Raw genomic sequence first — 22,344 nt, 5'->3', positions numbered from 1 at the left:
GGAAGCATTGGGAAACTCTGCGGTCCACACCAGCGCTGTTGCTTCCCACATGACTGAGTTTGTTTGCTAAATGTCAGTTTAACGTCATGCAGTTGGCTCCCGTTCCTTAGTGTTCATGGCTGGCCCCTGTGAAAACTGTTGTTAGGAATCACTTCAATATTTTTGTTTGTTTGTGTGTGTATTTAATAGTTTCTGGGCGTTGTAGACACTTCCTAGAATTGAGGAGTATATATTTTTTTAAACTACTTCTAACTAGCCATGTAATCTAGCCAGGGACATTTACTATTAATTAGCGCCTGAATGGGAAAGGGTTTGGGCTTGGCTCTGGGCAAGGGTCTTGCTCCATCCGGGAGTATTTCCTGATAAAGAAGGAAAGACATGTAGCAGCATTTGTGTGGGACTGCGCTGTTGTTGGCCTTTGAAAAGACCTCTAAGGCCCTGTGAGACTTGTTCCCAAGTTTCCTTTGATTAATGTCATTTTGTTGCTTTGATCCCTTAACCCAGGCCCCACGGCTTTGCCAGTCCTAAGTTTTGTGCAAGGTGTTTCCTTCTGAGTTCATGTTCCATGAGGCACACTGGATATGTTAATATGTCGTTCGTCAGACTTTCCAGATCCTTAGTAGCTGGAGTTCCTGGCTGGGTTCCCCAATGTCTGGGCAGTCAGTTTTGCTGAGGGGTCCTCCAAGTGCTGAGCCTGACTCGGAAGTGGCTTTGTTGGAATCAGATGACACAGTGATTGGAATATCCAGAATTTAGCACACAGGACAGAATGTAGTTGCGTATGTCCTCATTTGCCTGATGGAATCGCCTGCTTGTCAAATGCCTATTTAAATTTGAATTTTAAGTAATGCACTTGGGGGAAAAGGAGCTAAGCCAAATCTCTGTGACACTTTTTTCCCTCCCTCATCATTTCTCTTTTGCTAACAATGTTGCATGTTTTACTTTGTCTAGGGTTTTCAACAAAGACATGTCTGACAAAATGTCTAGTTTCCTACATATTGGAGACATTTGTTCTCTGTATGCGGAGGGATCTACGAATGGATTTATCAGCACCTTGGGGTAAGAGTGGGGAAGTCCTTATGGGGGGTTGTTTAAGATATCATAACATCTGCTTTTTGTAAGCTAAGAATGCTGTCCCATTACTCGGCTTTCCCAAGGCCATCATGAAATTAGCGGATCCCGTATTAGTCACGTCACCTTTACACAGAAATGTTTCTGTCAGTCTCAAAAGAACAACACCTTTGTAGTTAAGGCTCTATTAATTTTGAATTTGTTGTAGTCTTCTCTTATATGAGAGGAAAAAGGTTTAAGAAAGGGAGTGCAGTTTAAAGATTCATGTAGACAGACCCAAAGAAGTGCTTTTTGGCTTTGTGGGAAAGCTTCTTGGCTGTCTTTTCACCCAGTGGCTCATGTGTAGTCTGAGAGAAGACCGTTACTAACGTTGCATGCTTATCTGTCTTCTTTGAAGCAGAACCTTTCCAACTTTAAATAACCAAATGCATTTGAAAGTTTGAAACTGTACCAAGTTCTGAAATCACTTTTGTTCACTTGTGCTCCCTTCGGTCGTCACTCAGCTGTGAAGGATATGAATATATTCCATCGCGTGCCTCTAGCCATTTTCTTCCTTTCCCCTCCCACGCCTGTTGTCTCCAGAAGTGTAGAGTAGAGTAGCCCCCAAAGGCAGACAGAGACAGAATGGAGAATCAAGATGGCTCATTCCAGAATAGTCAGGAATGCTCTGCTGTCTTTGTGTAGGAAGGAGTAGCTAGGCCTGGGTGGCATTGTTGATTTTGGCAAGACCTAGTCTCAAATAAATGGGGGCAGAAGGCAGGCTAGCAGATTTTCCAAAAGCCCGTTCTTACAGCAGCTAGAATGTCCGTTGTAATTACAGCTATTACTGGAAGCGTGCTTATTTTCTGGTATTTGTGCAAAGTAAGTATTGTTAAGCGTTCATTCAGGTTATTCCACCCCCTCATGAGGAAATTATTTCAGATAGCAGAATTATACCTCAGTTAGACCTGTGCTCTCACTCTATAGAGAGTTTATTTTCAGAACTCACCCATAGCTTCTTTCTATGCTTGGTCTCTCTGCCCAGCAGACCTACCATTAACAGTTAATCTTCTGTGGCTTTGGGCAACAGGCTTCCTGTTACTTGGGCCTCTCCGATGGTGGCCATCTTTCTTTATCACCTGCGGTTAAAATTTTCATCTCTTCTTATTTTTCAGCATTGACTACAATACGGTACAGCAGTGGTAAGCACTCCCTGAGCCCGGTGGGTGTTCACTGTGTACCAGGGGCTGTTCTAAGTCCTGTGCCTCCATTATCCCCTTAGCTCCCAAGCACTCTCATCATGGTGAGCACCGCCATCCTCACTGTGTATGGAGACGACACTTGTGTGCTTCAGGCAGGCAGTCACCTGCCCAAGTTTCAGAGCTCAGAAGACTTAGGTCTCCAAGGCCAGGAGTCCTAACACACAACCTTTGTAGGGCAGTTTCTTCTGTCTTCCTTGTCTGCTCACAGCCTATCTGGGTGCCTGTCAGCCTCAGCCCCATCATATACCTATGTTTCCTCTGTGGCCTCTGACCTCACAGATGCTGAGTCCCTAAAATCTTAGCTTCCTTTCCTATTTTCCCTTTCAGGAGGATATCTATTATTTCATATTATTGTTATTAATTATTATTATTAATCTTGTTTGTTTTTTGAGACAGAGTTTCTCTGTGTAGCCCTGGCTATCCTGAAACTCACTGTGTGGACCAGGCTGGCCTCGAACTCAGAAGAGATCTGCCTGCCTCTGCCTGCCAAATGCTGGGATTAAAGGCATCTGTCACCACAGCCCGGCATTATATTATTATTTTGAACCTAATCTGACCTTGAACTTTCATTCCTCCTGCCTCAGTTTCTAAGTACACAATTGTAGGTGTGCACCATTCTTAAAATTCTTAGAGGGGCATGTTCTTTGGCTTTAACATTTTTCTAAAGTGCTCTATGTTGAGTCCCTCATAAAGTTCAGGTGTGTGTTTTTTAAACTTTGGATACTGGTTCTTCCTTTAGATGAGGATAATTTGCCGTTACACTCCCACATACTTGAGAGTAGCTTGCATAAACATTAACCTAGAAAGTTAAATTTGACCTCCCTCCCCCTTCTTGGGATGTGCTTAACATTTATGAAGTACCAGTCATAGACACAAATGAGTGACTGTCAGTCTCTTCATGGGACTTGGTGTTCAGCCCCCAGACAGGTGTCTATCCTGTTTTTATAGACTGTTGGTGGGTACCTCTCAGTGGCTTTACAACTCACTGAACTTTAGCATTCCAGCAGGATCGTGGAGAACCAGTGCGTATGGGAATCTACACTGGTGTGCATGGTGTGCCGTTAAATCACCTTTAAAGCTTGTCAAGAACAAAGGCTCTTAGATCCCTTCTAGGAACAGAGTTTCAGTGTGCCTGGGTAGGAGGGCTGGGCTTGTGACAGGACTCTGGAATTGATACATTTAGAAGCAGAAAGTATCTAAACATTGCCTGAGTGGAGACTCTTGAAAGCAATTCTTTGGTTTTACAGATGAAGTTCTGAGACAAGGGGCCAGTGAAATCACATAATAACATGCCCTTAGCTGGTACCGTAATGTTATCTACAGTCTATGCTCAATGAGCCCCTTCCTCCTATCACTTTTTCTTGTTGGAATTTGACCATTAGTGCAGCTTTGCATTGTGTATGGACCAAATCCAGTGTCTTATACATAATAAGTAAGAACTCTCCCACTGGACTACGTCACCAGCACTTACTTTGGATTCGGGGTCCACCTTTTTAAGTATTGGATTAACTTTGGTGACCTCACTGAACTTGTATTGTCCATACAAGGGCACAGGGAAGAGATTTTATATGTGTACATTGTACTCTTGATTTTTTTGTAGAAAACCCCCAGGCCACTGACCACACTGTGCCTCTAGTTGATGCCTAGTGGGATCTTGTGTATCGAGGGCAAAGGTGGGATACTCTTCACACTTTGATTCAGTTCACTGGGCAGATACTGAACTTCAGCCTTGGGCATCTTAATGAGCCACAAAGCAGGGAACCTACTCCATTGCATCCATACAGCTTGGTTGGGAGAATGGAGGAGAGAGTTTATAAGCAAGAAAGGCTTCTGTGGGGATATATAGTTTAGTTTAGGAAATGACACTCAGAATTAGGGCCTTGAAAACAGGGCAGACTTCAGGAGGTAAAGGTCAGTTTTGGAGGAGAGAATAGGAAAGGTCAAAGTTGAATATTTAATGGTCCCTTGCATTTGGAATAAGAGGCAGCATAGGTTAATGGAAAAGGTTCTAAAAATCCTAGCATGGTACCTGGGATCAAGTTCCATGGTCGTGTGGAAAATGAGCTGGCTCTCCTAGTTTTAGAAACTCGGGTAGGTCATGTAACTTCATAGTATCTTAGTGTCTCAGAAGTTCAAAAATACGTTTATATTTTTTGTGATTCTCCTGAAAAGAATTATGCAAGTTAAATTAAGTTTTAATGAAGTCAGAATTTGATTTATCAGTCCTAATGTAATCTGGGACTATTACTTATTTGTAACATCATTGTGCATTTGAAGCCCGAAGCTCTTCCCATTTCTGTGCTTCTGTACTGGGTTCCCATTACCAGAAGCTGCTCCAGTCCTCATCCTTCAACCTTTACTTCAGCTTTTGAACAGTTCTGAAACATCTTCCTCTGCCCGCAGCTTCAGAAGGCATCTGGCCCAGATAGCCCCTGACTGTTCTCTTCTCTTCCTTTTTGCCTTACACCTTACTTGTTAGCTTCTTTTTATGGCTTCTACACCCAAGCCTTGAGCTTTCAGTGCTGGGGCTTGGTTGACTCTAGTCTACATCCTAGGACTTGGTATAGTTCCTGGTGCAGGGTTGGCTCCTCACCTACCATTCATCGAATGCATTGACCCTTGGCTGAGCTTTTCAGATCTCAGCAACATTGCATGTTGGTGTGCAAATCTGTCACAGATGTGGTTCTGGGAAAAGGAGCTACAGAAAACAGTAACACGTCCATCACAGAAGCAGATTGTTGGGCCATGGGTTTAGGTTTATTTCACTTAGTGCATAGAATATTTCACTTCTTAGCCAACACTCCCTGGCAAAGGAACATGGCATTCTGAATGTTACATAGGAAAAGCCCTGGGATAGTCTGCTTTTGCATAATGCTTATTGATGTTTGTATTTCCGTAGGCTTGGTGTGATACATCATTTATTTATTTTTCTTTTTGCAGCCTGGTTGATGATCGTTGTGTTGTGCAGCCAGAAGCTGGGGACCTTAACAATCCACCCAAGAAATTCAGAGGTAAAGTAGTGGCTTTGATGGAGTGGTTACCTGGGCTTCCTTGATAACTTATGAAGGGTGTTCCTCTGACTGTGAGGATAGCTGGCCCTCCTTCCCTCCTTCCCTCCCTCCCTTCCTGCTTCCAGTCCTTTCTTCCTTCCTATAGCAGCCTGAGGTTTATTTACTTAAGTATATTTTTCAAAATCAGATTCAAGTCCTGGCATTAAAACTTCCTGAAAAAAATGTGTAAATAAATTCTTAGTCAAGATTGGCATGCCTTTTATAAGGGCCTTAGTTTGTCTACAGAATATGTGCTGCCAAGTGCTAATTCATCTGAAAGCTTTTTGTTAGCAAAGCTATTTCTTCAAACAGATGAGATTTAAGGATCCAGTCACAGGGAGCATGGGTTACTTCAGCAGATCTCATGAACCCTCTTAGGGCCTTGGTAATTCTTAGCTGCCTTATATTCTTGATTATTGTACTTGAGGTTAAGCTAAAAGGTACAGCAGGGCAACTTGCCTATTAATGTCGCCTTCTGTAGTCCTGTGTTTTTAATTTTTCTCAAAAGGTAGTTGGCATCTTAGATGCCATCTCTTTGTTTCTGACTTCTGTTGTGTTGGTTCTCAGTTTGAACCACATCTTAGAATTATCAAAAGAAGACTTTCAATTCCATAGATGCTCTGGGCCAATTAAATTAACCCTTAAGATTGGGCACTGCTTTGTGTTTGTTTGTTGGTTGGTTGTTTTAAAAAAAATCTCACTATGTAGTTCTGGCTGTTCTGGAACTCACTGTGTAGACCAGGCTGACCTCCAATTTACAAAGATCCTCCTTTTCCTTTGTCTCCAGTGCTGGGATTAAAGGTGTGTGCCACTGCACACAGCTCTGCACTAGCATCTTTTTTTAAAAAAGATTCTAAGGTGGTTTAAGAATGACATTTACTATTTTTATTTGTTTATGAATTTTGTGTATGTACATGTGTGTACCATGGGAGAGGTAAGAGGACATTTGCTGGAGTTGGTTTTCTCCTTTCAGCATGTGAGTTTGAGTGCACGGACTCCAATGGTCAGTGGGACCCATAGGCATCCCCTACCCCTTACAACAAGGAGAAATGTAACATAAAGAAGTCCTACCGAGAGCATGGCTCAGACCACTGCAGACTGATGTCTGTTGGATCTTGAGTGCCTTAACCACTTGACCATCCTGGTGACGTAGTGATTTTTCTGTGCAATGGGGTTGGGAACCCACTGTTTTAGGGATTTGACTCACAGCCTCAGTCATCGAGGGTTCAGCAGTCACCAGTTGCAGATTCTATCATCTGACTTCTAAATTCTTTGTGTTGAGCGATTTAGACACTGTTTGACTCCTTTGGATGAAAGCTAAAGAAATTAGGATGAAATAGAAGGCAGGCATTCAGATGGAAAGGAGCCATTTGGATGCAGCATGGTGTTGAGCTGTTTCCAGTTGGCACGGGGCTATCAGGAGAATGTTTTTACCTGAGGATGAGGGAAAACTATTTTTAAAAAAATGAGTCACAGAAACTTGAAGCTGCTATTGCTTCTGCTGTATTTTTTTTTTTTCTCCACAGCCAGCTCCTCCTCCATGGGTCATTCTAAAGCAAAATCTTGAGTAGAGCAGAAATGAAGGATTTATTTAATGACCATAATGTCATTTAATGAGTGACATTGAGAATTAATTCCCAAGCCAACATTGACTGTGTTGGTCACCGTGCTGAGAGAGGATGCTGCCTGTGTTAGCTCAGTTGGAGAGTCATATCTCCTCTGCATGGGAAGACATTGATTAGACTCAGACCCGAGTATCTCACCTGTGGCCACATAGCTTCAGGCAGATGGGAATAGGAGTTTGGATCTGCAGTTCGGCTGCACAAGGAAATCACCTGGAGAGCTATGAAAAATGCTAATAACTGCTCCCACCTGCCGTGTTCCTCACTTAATTGGGCACTGGGGTTTTCTAAAGCTCCCTGGGTTATTCTCTTGTGCAACCACGGCTACGAATCATTGCTAATCAGTACAAACTACCAATTTCCTTGCTGAGGGAAGGGCTAATCCAGGCTTGGCTTTTGCCATTGGGACACAGAAAAGGGATGCTGGACAGAAGCAGGGGACTGGGTCCTGGGTCCAGCAGGACCTCATATTCCATTTCAGCCTTGGGGGCCAAGACAAAGATGCACGAGAATTTAAGGCAATGAATGAAGTTAACCAATGTTTATTAATTACTTTATAAAAGTATTGTCAAATACTCTTTTTCATTTTTAAGCTAACAAAATTGTACATATGTATGATTTGAAATTGGCAGGCATTGTGAAATGCCTCCATTGGGCTAATTAACATGGATTTCTTCATGTTGCTTTTGTGATCTGAGTTCTATAAATTTACTCTGAGGTTTTCCAGTGTTTGCTTTGCTGTTACCATGTTGTACAATAAATCTTTTGTCTCTGCTCCTCCCATCTAAGTGACCCTCTCCAACCTCCTGGCCCAGTAACCTCTATTCTTCAGCCTGCCTCTCTGAGTTTAAGTTTTTAAGATTTAACAAATAAGAGTATATATTTTTCTGTGCTTACCTAATTTCATGTCTCCCAGGTTTTTTTTTTTTTTTTTTTTAAGTCACGAATGATCAAGTGGCTGTTTGAATACAGGTTTAGGACGTTAAAGTAAATAGGACCAGTACAGAGGAAGTCCAGAGCCATGTACGTTTCCCTGGCAGTAGGGTCAGGGTAGCTCTTGCTTGGATGCATTTCTGGTGGCTGATTTGAAGAGACTGTTTTGAAATCAGAGCAACAGTCTGGAAGAGGCCATTTGGAAACAACCAATCTCTTTTTATGTCCTGACTTAGTTGTACAGGTAGGAATGAGACAGTGACTTGGTCTATTAATTTTTCTAGGTAGTTTCTAGGTTATGAGCTGTTTTGTGGTAGTGGGGAAATCTAGTTCGAAATAAGCTGAGCTGCAGATTTTGAGAATGTAGGTCAGAACTTCTTGACCTCTGTGTGCTGAGTCTGAGCTCCCCATATGCAGATAAGAAGCCTGGCCAATCTGCTTGGGACATTTCTACCTTGGGACTTGGGGAGGATATAGTTTTTTTTTAAAGCATTAAAAAATTAATAGTTTTTTTTTAAAAGCATTTCTTCAGCTGTGATGTCATCTGCTTCAAGAACTTTCCCCCAGAAGTGAAGTAAAAGATCTTTCTTTCAGAAGAGATTGTTGCCTCTCCAGCTATAAGTACATCTTGAAGTTGAAGGTTATTTTGGTGGTTTAGAAATTGTGCATGGGGCAGATGGGCAGTTTGCAGGAATTCCTAGTCCATTCTTCATGGATCCTTTTCTCCTGCATTGAACAAACACATATGGAAAAAAGAGATGCTGGCAAGCAGCTCAATGGAATGATGGGCCTTTATCCGAGCAATCAGCAGAGCTTCGTTGAGTCACTTGGATTTGCTTTAGTTTGCATTGTTGGCTTGCCAACCGCTTTCCCATATAGAGAACAATTCTAAATCATTCTTTAGTAGATGGAAATTGGAGGGTGCCTGTTTATGTTCCACTCCCCATGACTTCTGACTTTGGGGTTCTTATTTTGGGAGTTCCTTCTGAGATTTGCAACCCTGATGTTTAAAATATGGAACCTTAAACCAGTGAGTTTTTCTGGGTTCAAATGGAATTTCCATGTTTTTTTTTTACCTGTATGACACGGCCACATTATTTAACCTCTGAATCTGGCTATCTTGAATATAAGATAAATGTGTGTAAAGAATTTAGTACTTGAGGAAATTCTGTCAGTTATGACAAGGTAGGTGGACCTGGACGGCATTGTGGCGATGAATGAAGACAAGGACAGATAGAAAAAGACTGTGTTTTCACTCATGGGGAGTCTTGAAAGATTTCCAAGAACTGAAAATAAAACAGAGGTCACAGAGATGATAAGGAGTGAAGATGAGAGGACTAGTCAGCGGCTATAAGGCTAGGAGAAATAGGAGCTGGTGTATTCTAGTACAGAGTATGTTATGTGTATAAGGGTGCACACATGGACTCTCCATGCCTAGATTTGAGGTCCATTGCTGTCCTGTATAAGCTGAGTGTTCTTGAGAGACTGTATAATTTTCTGAGCTTCCCCAGAAAACTGTAGAATAGGGGCTTTCTGTCCTTACGAAGGTAGTAGAATTGAAGATAATATGGACAAACAGTGATTAGGATGGGTTGCGCCTTAATAGCACTAGCTTTTCTTTTGTACAGTGAAAGCAGAAGGGTTAAGTATTAAGTGCCCTTGATTTTCTCTGATGCTTGTAAGTGCATTTCCAAAATGAATTTCTCTTTTCATGCATGTCATTTCCTTGACCTAAAACTTTGTTGGGATAAACAAACTTTTATATCTGAATGAATTTGAACTGTGTCATCTCCTTCTGTGTAATGACAAGAAATAGCTGAGATTTGGAGTTATTTCGGTACCTTGGTTCTTTAGACACTATGGTACCATTTGAATGTGCTAGAGTCTGTGCACGGGGGTGCAGAATCACTGTTTTCTCTGGTAGATCTTAGCTTTGCCCACAATCTAGGAAGAATAAGGAAGAAAACATCAGATTGAAACCAGGAATAGAAACTTTGTGGTTAGTGAATTCCTTTCTCTGTATTATCTTTTGCTCTTCCCATCTCTCCACATCCCTCCCCCTTCAAGATACTAAATATAAAAAGCACTTTCTAGAAAGGAAAGATGGAATGACAGCTAGTCACCATTTTCATCTTGGGCCTCTGCTTGCTTCACATTCATAACCTCCAGGGTTGTTGGAGTAGAAAGAAGGGAATTCAGGCTTTGAGGGAATCAAACAGGCTTTAGAGTTACACCATCTATTGTGTAATCTCTTTCCCACACTGGGGCAATGGTCAAATTTTTATCCTTGAAACTTTCACTGTAAGAGAACAACCTTGGCCTCATATTCTTGACCTTGGGACCAGTGACCAGTTAGTATATCAGTGTCGCTAAACTGCAGCATTTAAATTTATGGAAAGCGTCGAGCTTCTGAAAAAAATCTTTTAGAAGAGGAGTTTACATTTAAGGTGGGAAAACCAGGCAGGGTGGTCCATACCTGTAATCTCAGCACTTAAGAGACTGCAGGAGGAAGATGGTGAGTTGACGACTGAGGGAGGACCCTGACTCAGAAAGAGAAGGAGAGGAAGGGCGGAACGGGAAAGGAGGAGTAGCAAAGGAGAAAGAGAAATCGAGTGGGGAAGAACTGAAGTGAAAGGAAAAAAATCACATCCTTTAAGTAGATACATCAATGAGGGAGGGGCTTGCATCAGGCTGCAGTGTGCTAGCATGTTCTGGGTGTCTTCCCTGCCCCTGGATTCCCTTTCTCTTCCCACAGTGTGATGGAGTTTGAACACTGTTATCCCACCTAAGCTCGTGTATGACTGAGACAACATGGTGTACCAACTGCTGGCTCTGCTGATGGGGGTAGGCGGGATGATGAGCAGCAGGTTGATTAGGACATAGTTTCGTGTGGTTTTAAGAATCTTAGGGCTTTCTGGAGAGACAGACCCGTCTAATATTTAACAGTTGATCACATTGAAAGTCCATTTCCTTCATGCAAAGTATTGCTCTGGTGAATGACGCCTTTTAATTTGTGTGTGTGATCCACTTCCTTGGGGGTGGATATTGATGTTTCCATTATGCAGCAGAGGAAATGGAGGCTCCAAGTTGAGTAACTTGCCCATAGACAGTCAGATGCCGCTTCCTAGGCTGGTTATCATTCATTCAACTATTTATTGGTTACCTTCCATATGTCAGCCATTTATACTCCAGGGATAAAAGTTATCTGCATTCTCTGGGAAGTCATCTGTTCCCACACCACAGCAGTTCCGTATGTAAGCAGAAGGGTAGTGGGCAAAGTACTTTCCTGTGTCCTATGAGAGCAGAGTAAATAGTGACACTCTTCATGTGTACCTTTGTCTACAGTGCCTCCCCAGAGCAGGGCACATCTGTTTCATACCTAATGCTATTTAGGCTAACAGATGTTAGGAGCTGGCTCCAGTGTTACGGTGAGCCTGAATGTCAGAGTCCTGAGGGCAAACTCTGCTTTTCCTTTCTTTGCCCTGTAGATCATTTTCAACCCCTGGCTCAGGGGTTCTCTAAGGGCATGACCCCTGTTACTGGCATAATTTCTAATTGAGAACAGACAAGATGTAACTTTTCTGTTCTTACATTCTTCCTAGCTTTTACTGAGGGTTGTTTCAATGAGAAGGAATGCTAAGAAGGAAGGAAGGCCTGGACCCTTTGGCATAATGACTTCTTAGTTGTACCCAACACAGTATCAGGAGTACACATACTCTCTATAGGATTTGGGGCCTATTTGTAGTGCCATTAAGGGCCCAGTCCAGGCCAGTGTAGCCCAGTGTCTGAGCATTTTATCTTGGGTGTTGGCTGAAAATGTCTTGTCCCTCAGCCTGGGGCCTACATTGACAGCCTGGGAGTCTAGCTCTTGGGATGATCCTGGAGAAGAGCACGTGGCTTTCCAGGGTGAGTCCCTCTGAGGCCCAATGCATAGCTATGGGTCTGAGATGCAGGCTTGTGGCCTTTCTGCTTTTGCCAGATCCCCCTGTTCTTCATGTCTAGAGTACTTGAAGGATGTCGGTCCCTTTGCGAGGGGTCTTGGAGATTTAATAGTTTGGCTCAGTGGGGAAAGAAGGAATGAAGTGTTTCATATCTGGTCCACGTGCTTTGTAGTTGGCCTTGAAGCTACCTGGGAACTTCGCTAGTTGAACTACCAAGAGTAGCATATTTCAAGCTCAGTGACATATATGGCTAAACCTACTTACTAGATCATAGACTTGCCCGCAGTTAAGGTAGGACGTTGAGGAAAGGATACCGTCTGAGGCCAAAGCTAGAAAAAGCTGCTTCGTTATCTTGGAGGGATCATTCTGTCTGTATGTTTCCGTTTCCCTATTTGTTAAGTGCAGTTTAAATGAAGTAACTCCTCCAATCCCTTCCAACTCCAAACATTGCAGCCAGGACTGGAAATGGGCAGGTTAATATTTCACAAGAAAGCGCTGGTATTCAGGAGCCTCATGCTGCTGAGAAGTAGGTCCCAATCTCCCTGGGATTACAAGTTGTCTCTGTCAAGATAAGAAGGGAACAGCCAGACTTCACCCTGGGGCCAGAAGGAGTCACAGCCAGGATCTCGGGTCACAGAGGTCTTCCAGGGTGACTAAAGAAAGCTTGTTGGCTTAGGTTTCTTTCAAACCCTGCTCCTTTGCTGCACATTGTTTTAATTGTTGCTAAGCAACCCCCCCTCCTTTTGGCAAGGCATCCAAGGAATGAACCCATATCTTATTTAGTTTTAAATACCTACATGTAAAGGGGAGGGCTGAACTTAAATTTTGTTTGTTCTTCTAATTCTAATCCATGATGGGAATACAGAATTTATTTTTTGCCTGTCTTATTAAGTAGTGGAGAAAAATCAGTCTATTTAAGGGACCTGTCAGATACAAGCCACGGAGCATTTTGACGATATTGCGCATGCTTGAAGCTGCCTTGTAGGAGAGGCTCTTGCAACTTGTTCTTTATTCACAAAGTCAATTCAAATTTAATAAAAAGATTAGTAGGTTTTTGTAATCTTCATTTCAGATTTGCTAGCTTATCTCAATCTTGTACCAACAGACTCCATTTAAAGGGAACAAAGCTGTAATTTAAGTCAATTCCCTGGGCAACCTAGAATGCTTCTAGGGTGTTACACAATCAGTGGGGCTGGTTCCTGTAGCTTGATTATTGCAGGAGTCCCACACACTCCTGCGAGCAGCTCCCTATGTTTCTACCCACTTTCTGGAAAATATGAGATGTCCCTCGCATAATGAGTGAGCATGGGTATTCTCATGCTTTGAGTCCATTCATTCTTGAATATTTGAGTCACCTATTGGAAAACAGGACAACATTGTCTGTTTCATATTCAGTTACCCTAATAGTTAATCCCTTGCTAATGGAGAATAATTTTCAACTGTGTATACCGAAAATGTTCCTAGCAAAATAAATATGATTACCATGTCATCTAATTCAATCTCACTGACGCGATGTGGCTTCCTTCACTCAAGAACAAATGGATTTTGAAATCCCAGCCAGTGTAATTGGGTCAAATTGTCATATCATTATATGGTTCTTCTGACAGCAGTATGTAGTGGTTGATTAAGGACTTTCCTTTTGGCAGAGGGTTCTTATAATCCTGTCTTCAGGGCATCAGTGAAGACAAACACGAGGTGAATCACTTGAGCTTATGATAACCTCATTTGACAAGCGAGGAAGTTAGAGCTGTGTAACTAGTCTGCTGGGGCAGAGAATGATGCTGTGTCAAAATTGGAGTCAGACTGCCTGGAGTTTCCTTTTTCTCTTCAGGATCATGGATTAAAGGCACACACACACACACACACACACACACACACACACACACACACACCCCTTTTGTCTCATCTTCCTTTGTGAGTAATCTGCCATCTATAAATACAAATAAATGGTTCTCAGTGCTTTGCACAGTCTTTAATTAAATTAGTTAAATCAGTTTATTTAATTTGTACAGTGTCCTTTATATACATCAGTTCATTTGGTCTTAGAACAATTCTAAAAGGAGGTGCTCTTTTATAGATGGGGAACTGACATACAGGATGTGGGATGTTTGGTCCAGGATGATATAGCTAGAAATGACAGAACCAGAAGGGAGAACCAGAAGTTGTCTGGCTCCAATACAACTTTTGCCTTTTTTTTTTGTCCTAGTGAAAATCATCCCATTTCTCAGTTGCCTCTGCTGTGAGCTCTCCAACTATGCCATTCTGAGCACCATCTACAGACTAGAGATACGGTCTTTCTGTAACCCTGACCTTCCAGTATAGTGTTTATTATAACTGTCTTCTACTTTTGTCTTCTCCCCTAGACTTCAGGGCATGTGGAAGTACCATACATTGCCTAGCCTGTCTGACCCAATGCTTATAATGTTGATTCTTAGTAAAAGTCGGTTGAAGGGGAGTCAGTGTTTTTCCTGGTTTGATATTTCGTGGTTCTCAGCCCAACTGTGTTTTCATTGATGACATTTCAAGTCAACTGGCCTCCGATCTTTTTAGTATGCTGTCTCATGCCGTAATCTCTTTCCAAAAGATGTGAGTCTGGCAGTTCCAAAAAGGCTTGTCTTCTCCCTGGAAAGTGGGCTGCAGTTGGTCTCATTTTTTGGCTACATCTTGGATCTTGATTGGCCCCCAAAGACTCACAGTATAAAGACTTAGGCAAGGATGTGGTGGTACCTTAAAAAGGTTGGCCTAGTGAGAAGACTTTAGGCCTTTTGCAGGGTTTGTGTTGGGGTAGGAGATGCCCTGGACTTCTTTTTCTCCTTCTTACTGAGTTGACTGTTCCACCACATGCTCTCACTGTATTGTGCTGCTTTGCTGTAGGGACAACCAATCACCAGCTCCAAAATGGTTAGCCCAACAAACCTTTCTCTATAGATTGATAATCTTAGGTGTTTGTGACCAGGAGAGAAAACTGATCCATCCTCAGAGGTTATTTTTGTTTTGTTTTGGTTTGGTTTTTTAACATTGAATTTTTATTGCCCCTGTGAAGTTTACAATTTCAAGATTCCTTGACTGTCTTGTGTCTGGCCTTCTGGCAGGGTCATATGTTTATTGATGAGTAATGGCTAAAGCAACCCCATGATGCAGGTGGTGTTATTGTCTCTATTTGACAGTTGGGTGCCTTGACTCTAGAGAGTGTGGGGAGCCAGACTGGACCTGGATTTGAACCCACATCTGGAGAACTGGTAGAGTTGTGCTGCTCAGAAGCTGCCTGGGGCCTCTTGCTATAAACCAAATCAAACAGGCATGTTGTCCAGTAGAAATCGAGCGAACGCAGGGTCAGCAGGTCAGCTAGAGGCAAGGTCTCAACTCTAGAGTGCGAGACCACACTGTAATCAAGCTGTAGTAGCACTTCTCATCACGTGTGTGAGCACGCACCACTCCCACCTTTGCATTCTTTATGCCTAGGTGTAGGGACTGGTTTATCACAGTCATTGCCACCAGGGGAGTCAGTGTAGGGCTGAGGAGCTGCTTAGTGACTTCCTAACTCTGCTTTTGATAGACAGACTGTATCCCAGGAACAGAAAATAGGAGGTGAGACTTTGGGGCATTGTGTTTTTAAACAGACCCTCTGGCTCTTGCAGGGTTCCTACAGAGACAATGATAGGTGCCTCTTCCTAGTCAGGTCTGTGGGACTTGGCCAAGAGTGAGCAGAGTGCTTTAGCTGTAAAGAGCTTGGTCCTGACTGTAAGTCTGGATTGGTCACTCCTGAAGACTCCTGTATCTAGGTGTTTCCTCTGGTCAATTGGTACTGAGCATCTGTTGGGGGCTCAGAGATAGAATTTCTGCTCTAGGACAGAGGTTAGGTAGATGCTCTCCTTTGACAGTGTCTGTTTTTGCACCAAAGGACCCAGCTGTTCTTCTGCTCGGCTTCCTGTGGAAGCCCTATGGTTGGGCCATGGATCAGCAAACAGCTGGAGAGAGTGTAGATCCAGCAGTCACGCTGAGAGGTTCTTGGGAAACCAAATGGGTTCAGTCTAGTCGGTAGAGAAGGTTGCAAAATGGTGGAGAGATGGAATGACTGAATATGTGTAAAGATCAACAAATGGCAAAAACAAAAGCCTGCCAAGTTAAGGTCCTGCTGAATGTGTTTGCAGCAAGCAAGGAAGTGGCTGTGGAGAGTCAGTGGAATGGAGTGGCTGGAGCCTGGCTATGGGGTCAGACGTGGATCCAAACCTTTGCCTTGCCTTTTACTAGTGAGGTGGCTGTGGACAGGTCTAGTAAACCTTCCAAGCCTCATTTTCCCCATCTACTGACGGTGATGATCCATAAAATAGTACAGACATGGTGATACTGTCTCAGGATGACCCAGTGCACATGAACCACTGCCAGCATGTATGACGAAGCCTAAGTGCCCAATACCTAAAAGCCATAGTGATTGAATATGTAAGCAGCTTTTAGGACATTTCTTAGAAAGACCCAGTATGGCTCCGCCTCTTGCCATATTCTATAACACTGGTCTGTTTGTACTTAAAAACTACATTCATGTATCCATAGGTAGGCCAATTTTAACCTCTCAGGTTTGTAGGTTTTACTGAATGTGGCAGCCATTGGGAGGATATTCCTGACAGACACTGGCCTTTGGAAAGGAAGTTCTCAGGTGTTTTCCTTCACAAGTCTTGATCAGCCTCAGTAACTGATAGGCCCTTTGCTTGTGATGGCAATCCTGCCTTCTGTCTACCATTACAAGCTTAGCAGAGAGAAGAGGAAGTTGTGTTTCCCTTATCTGAGCAGCAGTCCTGCAGAGACTGTTGACACAAGGAAGATAAAGCCAGTCTGGTCTTTCTCCAAAGCCACCTCTTTGTCTCTACCCCCAGGGGGTGCAAGTTTGGTGAGGTTGAGACCATTTGGCTTGTGCTTTTTGTCTCCAAGGGCAATCACACTTCTAAAAGGGATGCTGATAGATTACTTCTGTAGCATTGACCAAAAGTGACCACTCTCTCTCAGGCGTGCAAACATGAGGCCAAAATTACGCTCCTCTCAATAGTACTGGTTTGGCAGTAGTACAAGGAGAGCATCCATAGGTGTGGAGAACTAGACGCACCTCATCAAAGAGTCATTCTTTTCTTCTCGTGAGGCCAGTGGTTGCAGAGCAGTATGAAAAAAAATTAATCTGCGTAGTTGCAATATTTAAGAAGATAAGTTCAGGATTCTTCCTTTTACTAAAATGTAAAAGTGTATGCCCCCACTCGGGTCTGGTATTTTTCCAGGTATATTTATGTTCCAATTTGGGTGCCTCTGAAATGTCTCAGTGTTTTATGCTGCTAAAATGATATGCATCTAAAAATGTTACTAGCGATGACACTTAGATATATGCTCACTCGGACTCACGCTAGTGAATTGCAGCAACTGAGGCCTCTTCCCACCCCTCAGCCATCCCATAAATGTGGTACTCGAGGCAAAGAGGAGAAACAGAATAATCCAGTACAGGTTCAGCCATTAAGCGGAAAACTGTCTTGAGAATTTTGTTTTAGTCTTGTCGGCAAAAAAGTACCGGGGTGTCATTGCCATAGTTTCAGTGAAAAATTTGACCTTCGCTATAATAACATACAGTTAGAGAGAAACAACTAACTGGATTTCTAAAATTAGTATTCTCTAGTACATAAAGCAGTCAGAACAGAGTATTTAATTAAATATTATCCAGGGCTATAAAAGCCCAAGGGAATGCAGTCCTCTGACCTGGGCTGAGGAGGAAGGAAACCCATAATCCGTCTTGATTGGTCTTTTGCAAACTAGGAGAATTTGAGTGTTTTTTCTTCTGTTGTTATTGTTTGTTTGTTTTGTTTTAATATTAGGATTGATTTTATTTTCAGAACTGTCAGGAATGAGGTTATACAGCTTTTTGAGAGAGCAAAACATCACATCCCACGTTATTTCTGGTTGTTTCCTGCAAGGTACAGAATCAAGGCATGGCGTGAAAGTGATGCCGAGGCGGGAGCTGGCATGGTCATGCATTGAGGTCTGGTTAGTGGGTGTGAAGGGCAGTATTTCCTGAGTGAAATCTTGGTGTTTTTGAGCAGTTCCAACTTGTTTTTAGACTCCTACTACTTTGAATGCTTAACATGTCATTAAATGGAGCCAACATCTCCTTGTTTCAATCCAGCTGTGTTCCGCCTCCCCCAGCCCTCCGGCTCTGTAGTCCATTAGTCATGGAGTAGTGATAGAGCCCCAAACCATGATCTGTATGTAGATTATGTAAAATTTGGCATTCCCCATTAACTGCCTGTTAAGAACTACAGTAGTTTATCTTTCCGAACTTGATTGGAAATATTAAAAATACCATTAATCTTATGTTAGCTTGAAAATGGTCAAGTAGCTTTCAGGTTTTGTAGGTAAGAATGAGATTCTCTGATCCTTCGTTGACTTTCTTGCCATTTTTTTCCTTGACATGATCTTCCCAATGTAACCCTAACTGTCATGAAAATCTGACCCTGAACTCAAAGGCCTGCCTCTGCCTCCTGAGTGCTGGGATTAGAGGCCTATGCCAACAGGCCCAGACAAGGCACAGTTGAGTGCTGGCTTTATCACTAATCCCCATGTTTTGATGAATTTCCACCATCACAGCTCCATGTCCATAACATTTTAGGAAGTTTTCTCTCATATAATTTTTATGATTTAGCTTTGTAATTTTACCTTAAGATGTTTATTTAATAGAATTCGAAGGATGAAGTATACTTGAGGGAAGATGAATTATTTGTTTGCCTTTCCTGCCTCTTGCCAGTTTGCTTATTTCTGTACTGGAATCTTAACTATTGCAATGGAAAATGCATCCTTGGCAAGACTCTCAGAAAAGCAGCCCCAAAGGTTAGTGAATTGTAAAGGAGTCTTGACTGCTTCTGAATCATCTACCTGGATGGAAAGGAATGGCCCCTGCCCTTAAGGAATGTATAGTCTAGAAGGGGAGAGACAACTGAGAATTACTTAGTGGATTGTTCTTGAGAATGCTGAATCTCAGACATGCTTTTATTCCTTTAGGTCATTGTGTCCAAATAATCTGAATTCATCTTAGTAATAACAGCGTAAGAAAAATGAGTAAGAGAGCTCGCTGGAAAAGCTAGGCATTCTATAAAGCACTTCCTGGTTTTCGTTATACATATATCCTCAGGCCCTTCCATTAATATGGATCGCGTTGCTATTTAGCAAAACCATCTGAGAGGTGAGTTGTAATAACCGGCTGGCTGGTGGAATGGTAAACTAGAAAGGACTCTGACTTGGGGGTGATAGGCCTGTCCCAAAGATTTTGTCGACTAAGTTACATGAAGGATGAAAGGGAATGGTCTGGGGGCACACCCTTATTTTCTGTGACCCATTTTGGTTTCTTTGTCCATCTTTTGCTTTGTTTCCTTGTTCTGTGATCTTGTGGTTTCGGTGACTGGAATTTTGGAGGAAAGTCCCAAGAAGTCTCAGCCATTCATTTTCTTTTCTCCTTATGTGAAGACTTACTACTGGCTGAGAGTCTTTCTGTCTTTAAAGGGCTATTTCTTTTTAAGTCAATGTTGTAAGCTTATTTTTGGAAAATGTACTGTGTCATCTTGCATTCTTATTTTGTTAATGCTGAAGGAACTTATTCCCCAATATTCCTCAATGATACCCCCTTGCTGGATTCCCAGAACCTGTGAATATTTTACTGTTGTGGCAAGAGACCCAACAGATGTGAGAAGACCTTGAATTCTCTCGTTTCCAGTTGTTCCTGATAAATGACAAGGGAAGCTAAGTGCTTAGAGTCGGTAAGAGATGTGAGGATCCCAAGCGTCTGAAGTTATGTGGCCACGAACAACAGAATGGTGAACTGAAAGCACATGGAAGCTTTCTCTTCGCTGAAAGGAACTCTCCTGCCCACCTCTTAATTTACTCTGTGTGTGTGTGTGTGTGTGTGTGTGTGTGCACGCATGTGCATAGGTGCACCAGTGCATGCTCTTGTGAAAGCCAGAGGTCAATGTTAGGTATCTTCCTGGATAGCTTATTTTCTGAGTCAGGTTCACTCACCAAGCCTAGAGCTCACTGATTGGTTTGCCTGACTGGCTACAGGTACAGGATGCTATGCCCAGCTTTTTGCATGGCTCTTTAGAGAGTAAGCCATCTCTCAACCCTTCTTATTGCTCTCCTAAGTTGGATAATTAATATACAAATTAATTTACTTCTCAAATTATGTTGTTAAGCATTATAAGCTGTAAGTGCCTTTAAATATTGCTTTACTTGTATTCTACACATTTTGCCATAAGAGATTTTCTGTTACTGAATTTTAATTATTTTAATATATTAATTACAGTTTTTGTCCATTACTACTTAGAAGTGTTTGTGTATGTGTATTTATTTGTATGTGGTTGTTTGTTTTTACGTGTATGTGACCATGGAGAGGCCAGAAATTCAACCCTGGGTGTGGTTACTCAGATACCAGCTACCTTGCTTTTTGAGATAGGGTTTCTCAGTGGGACTTGGGGCTCACCCATTCAGTAAGGCAGGTTAGCCCAAGAGCCTCAAGTATTTGCCTTTCTGCATCTTCTCACTGTAGGAATTAAAGTGTGGCTACCATGTCTGTCTTTTCATGGGGGTGTTGGGAACTGAAGTGAGGTTCTGATGCTTGCACCGTTCGCTCTTTGCTGAATCTGTGCAGCCCCAGGGGTGTGTTTATATTTCCTATTGCATAGAGTGTTTTTGGTTATTATTATTATTATTTTTTTAATAATCTGAGGGCGTCTGAGTTTCACTATTTCTTTCTGTCTGTTGGATCTAACAGTTGTTGAAAGTTGTTTGTTCAGCTTTTCTGCTATTAATGTTCTGGGCATGTTCAACTGCTCAACATCCTAACTACAGTAGTAACGACATAGATTTATATAAGTGTTTAGGGTCAAAGAACTGTGTCCCAAGCAAGAATGTGAATTTTAATGTAAATAAAATTCATAAAAGTTAAATTTCAACAGTGGATTTTACCAGTTTGCCTTATAGTTTTGTTTTCTTCTTTTATGTGTAGTGAGGTTATGCTAATACAGGACGAAAGTGCTGAAACTGTTAGTTTGGCAGTAAGCTATTTATCACTATGGTAGGACACATTCTTTTTGTCTGTTAATGTTTTATGTACTAAGGCTCACTTTAGTTTATGCTAAATAAAACATTGATAACAGAATCATTTTTTAATTTTTTATGGGTATAACCTTAAGTTTTAAATGATCTGCCATATTTTAGAGATATATGCCGTAAGCCATAGCTAAGCAGATATTTAAACGTTGCTCTGGCTTTGTCTATTAATTGAAATCTTTAGCTCATCTAGAGTTGCTGAAGATACCAGTATATTTGAAGTAATTTTCTATAAGTTCTTCTCTTGTTTGTTTGCTTGCTTTATTTCATTGCTTGAAGATTTTAAAGGATTGCTATTGCGTCTGTTCCATTGGGCTCACCTGTGCTGGACTGCGGGTCATACGTCCTGTGTTTGTCTTAGTAGTTACCCCACATCTTTTATTAAGCCTGAAATTGATGATTGTCATTCTTTCCCATAGTGTCAAGATATTAAAATGTTTAATCTCTTGTTCTCCTCTCTCAGTACTTGCTTTTATTGTCCCTAAAGGTAGAGCTCTTTTGTTGTTTGTCTAGTTTTGCTAAGTAAGTATAAGTTTGTTTCATATTCCATTTAAAAAAATTGGCCTGACCTTTGTATTTAATCAGTCTATATCTCAGATAATTTTTTCCTGCCTCAAGAAGCTGCCTTAAATTTGAGGAATTCTGAAAATATCTTCATTTTTTGTCTATTTTACTTTTATTTGTAATTGGTAGTTTGCTTGATATAGGTTTGTAGATTATGGACACTTCCCCCTCAGCTTTGGTTTTTTTTTTGTGTCTGCTCAAGTGCTGAGGACAGAATGTCCTGTGTCTTTTCTCCTTTTGCTAACTTTCCGATCTTCTCTCTGCCTTTGGTCTCTACAGTCTTCCTCCTGTGAATCCAAGTGTTTATTTCCCTCTGTTAATTATGTCCAATATTTACTAGATTTCCAGATTTTATTTGGCTTTTGTAAATAATTATGGAGAATTAAGAACTATGCAAATGCTACTTTCTGGAACTTCAGGTTTTTGTTTTTTGTTTTTTTTTTTTTTACTTTTTTATTTACAATTTTGCTATTTAGCCTGGACCTTCTTATTTCATATCATCTATTCTTTTTGGTTTGTTTTTTTTTCTTTTTTTCTTGAAACAGGATTTCTTTGTAGCCTTAGCTGTCCTGGAACTTGCTATGTGAACCAGGCTTGCCTTGAACTCAGAGACCAGCCTGCTTTTGCCTCTTCAGTGCTGGGATTAAAGACGTGTGTGACCATATTCTTGTTGACTAAGTCTATGCTACGCTCATTAGAGAGAGTAATTTTATTTATATTTTTGTTCCAAAAAAATTACTTTTGGATCTTCTGCATATGTTTGGTTGATCTCATTCCTTCCTACATTGAAGCC

At 41.8% G+C, this 22,344-nt stretch overlaps 1 protein-coding gene across 10 annotated transcripts in view; it reads left to right on the top strand.

Annotated features, from left to right (window-relative positions):
• Itpr1 (inositol 1,4,5-trisphosphate receptor type 1) overlaps positions 1 to 22,344 on the top strand; it is a 342,111-nt gene that overhangs the window by 23,189 nt on the left and 296,578 nt on the right. For all 10 annotated transcript variants that reach the window (XM_057761465.1, XM_057761436.1, XM_057761425.1 and 7 more), the window contains exons 3-4: positions 952 to 1,059; positions 5,253 to 5,323. In XM_057761465.1, the coding sequence (XP_057617448.1) occupies positions 968 to 1,059; positions 5,253 to 5,323 (163 nt within the window). In that variant the 5' untranslated portion in view covers positions 952 to 967. The remainder of the gene's footprint in view (positions 1 to 951; positions 1,060 to 5,252; positions 5,324 to 22,344) is intronic.

This window comes from Chionomys nivalis, chromosome 1 (genome assembly GCF_950005125.1).
Source record: "Chionomys nivalis chromosome 1, mChiNiv1.1, whole genome shotgun sequence".
NCBI lineage: Eukaryota > Metazoa > Chordata > Mammalia > Rodentia > Cricetidae > Chionomys > Chionomys nivalis.
This window is presented reverse-complemented; position numbering and strand designations above follow the sequence as displayed.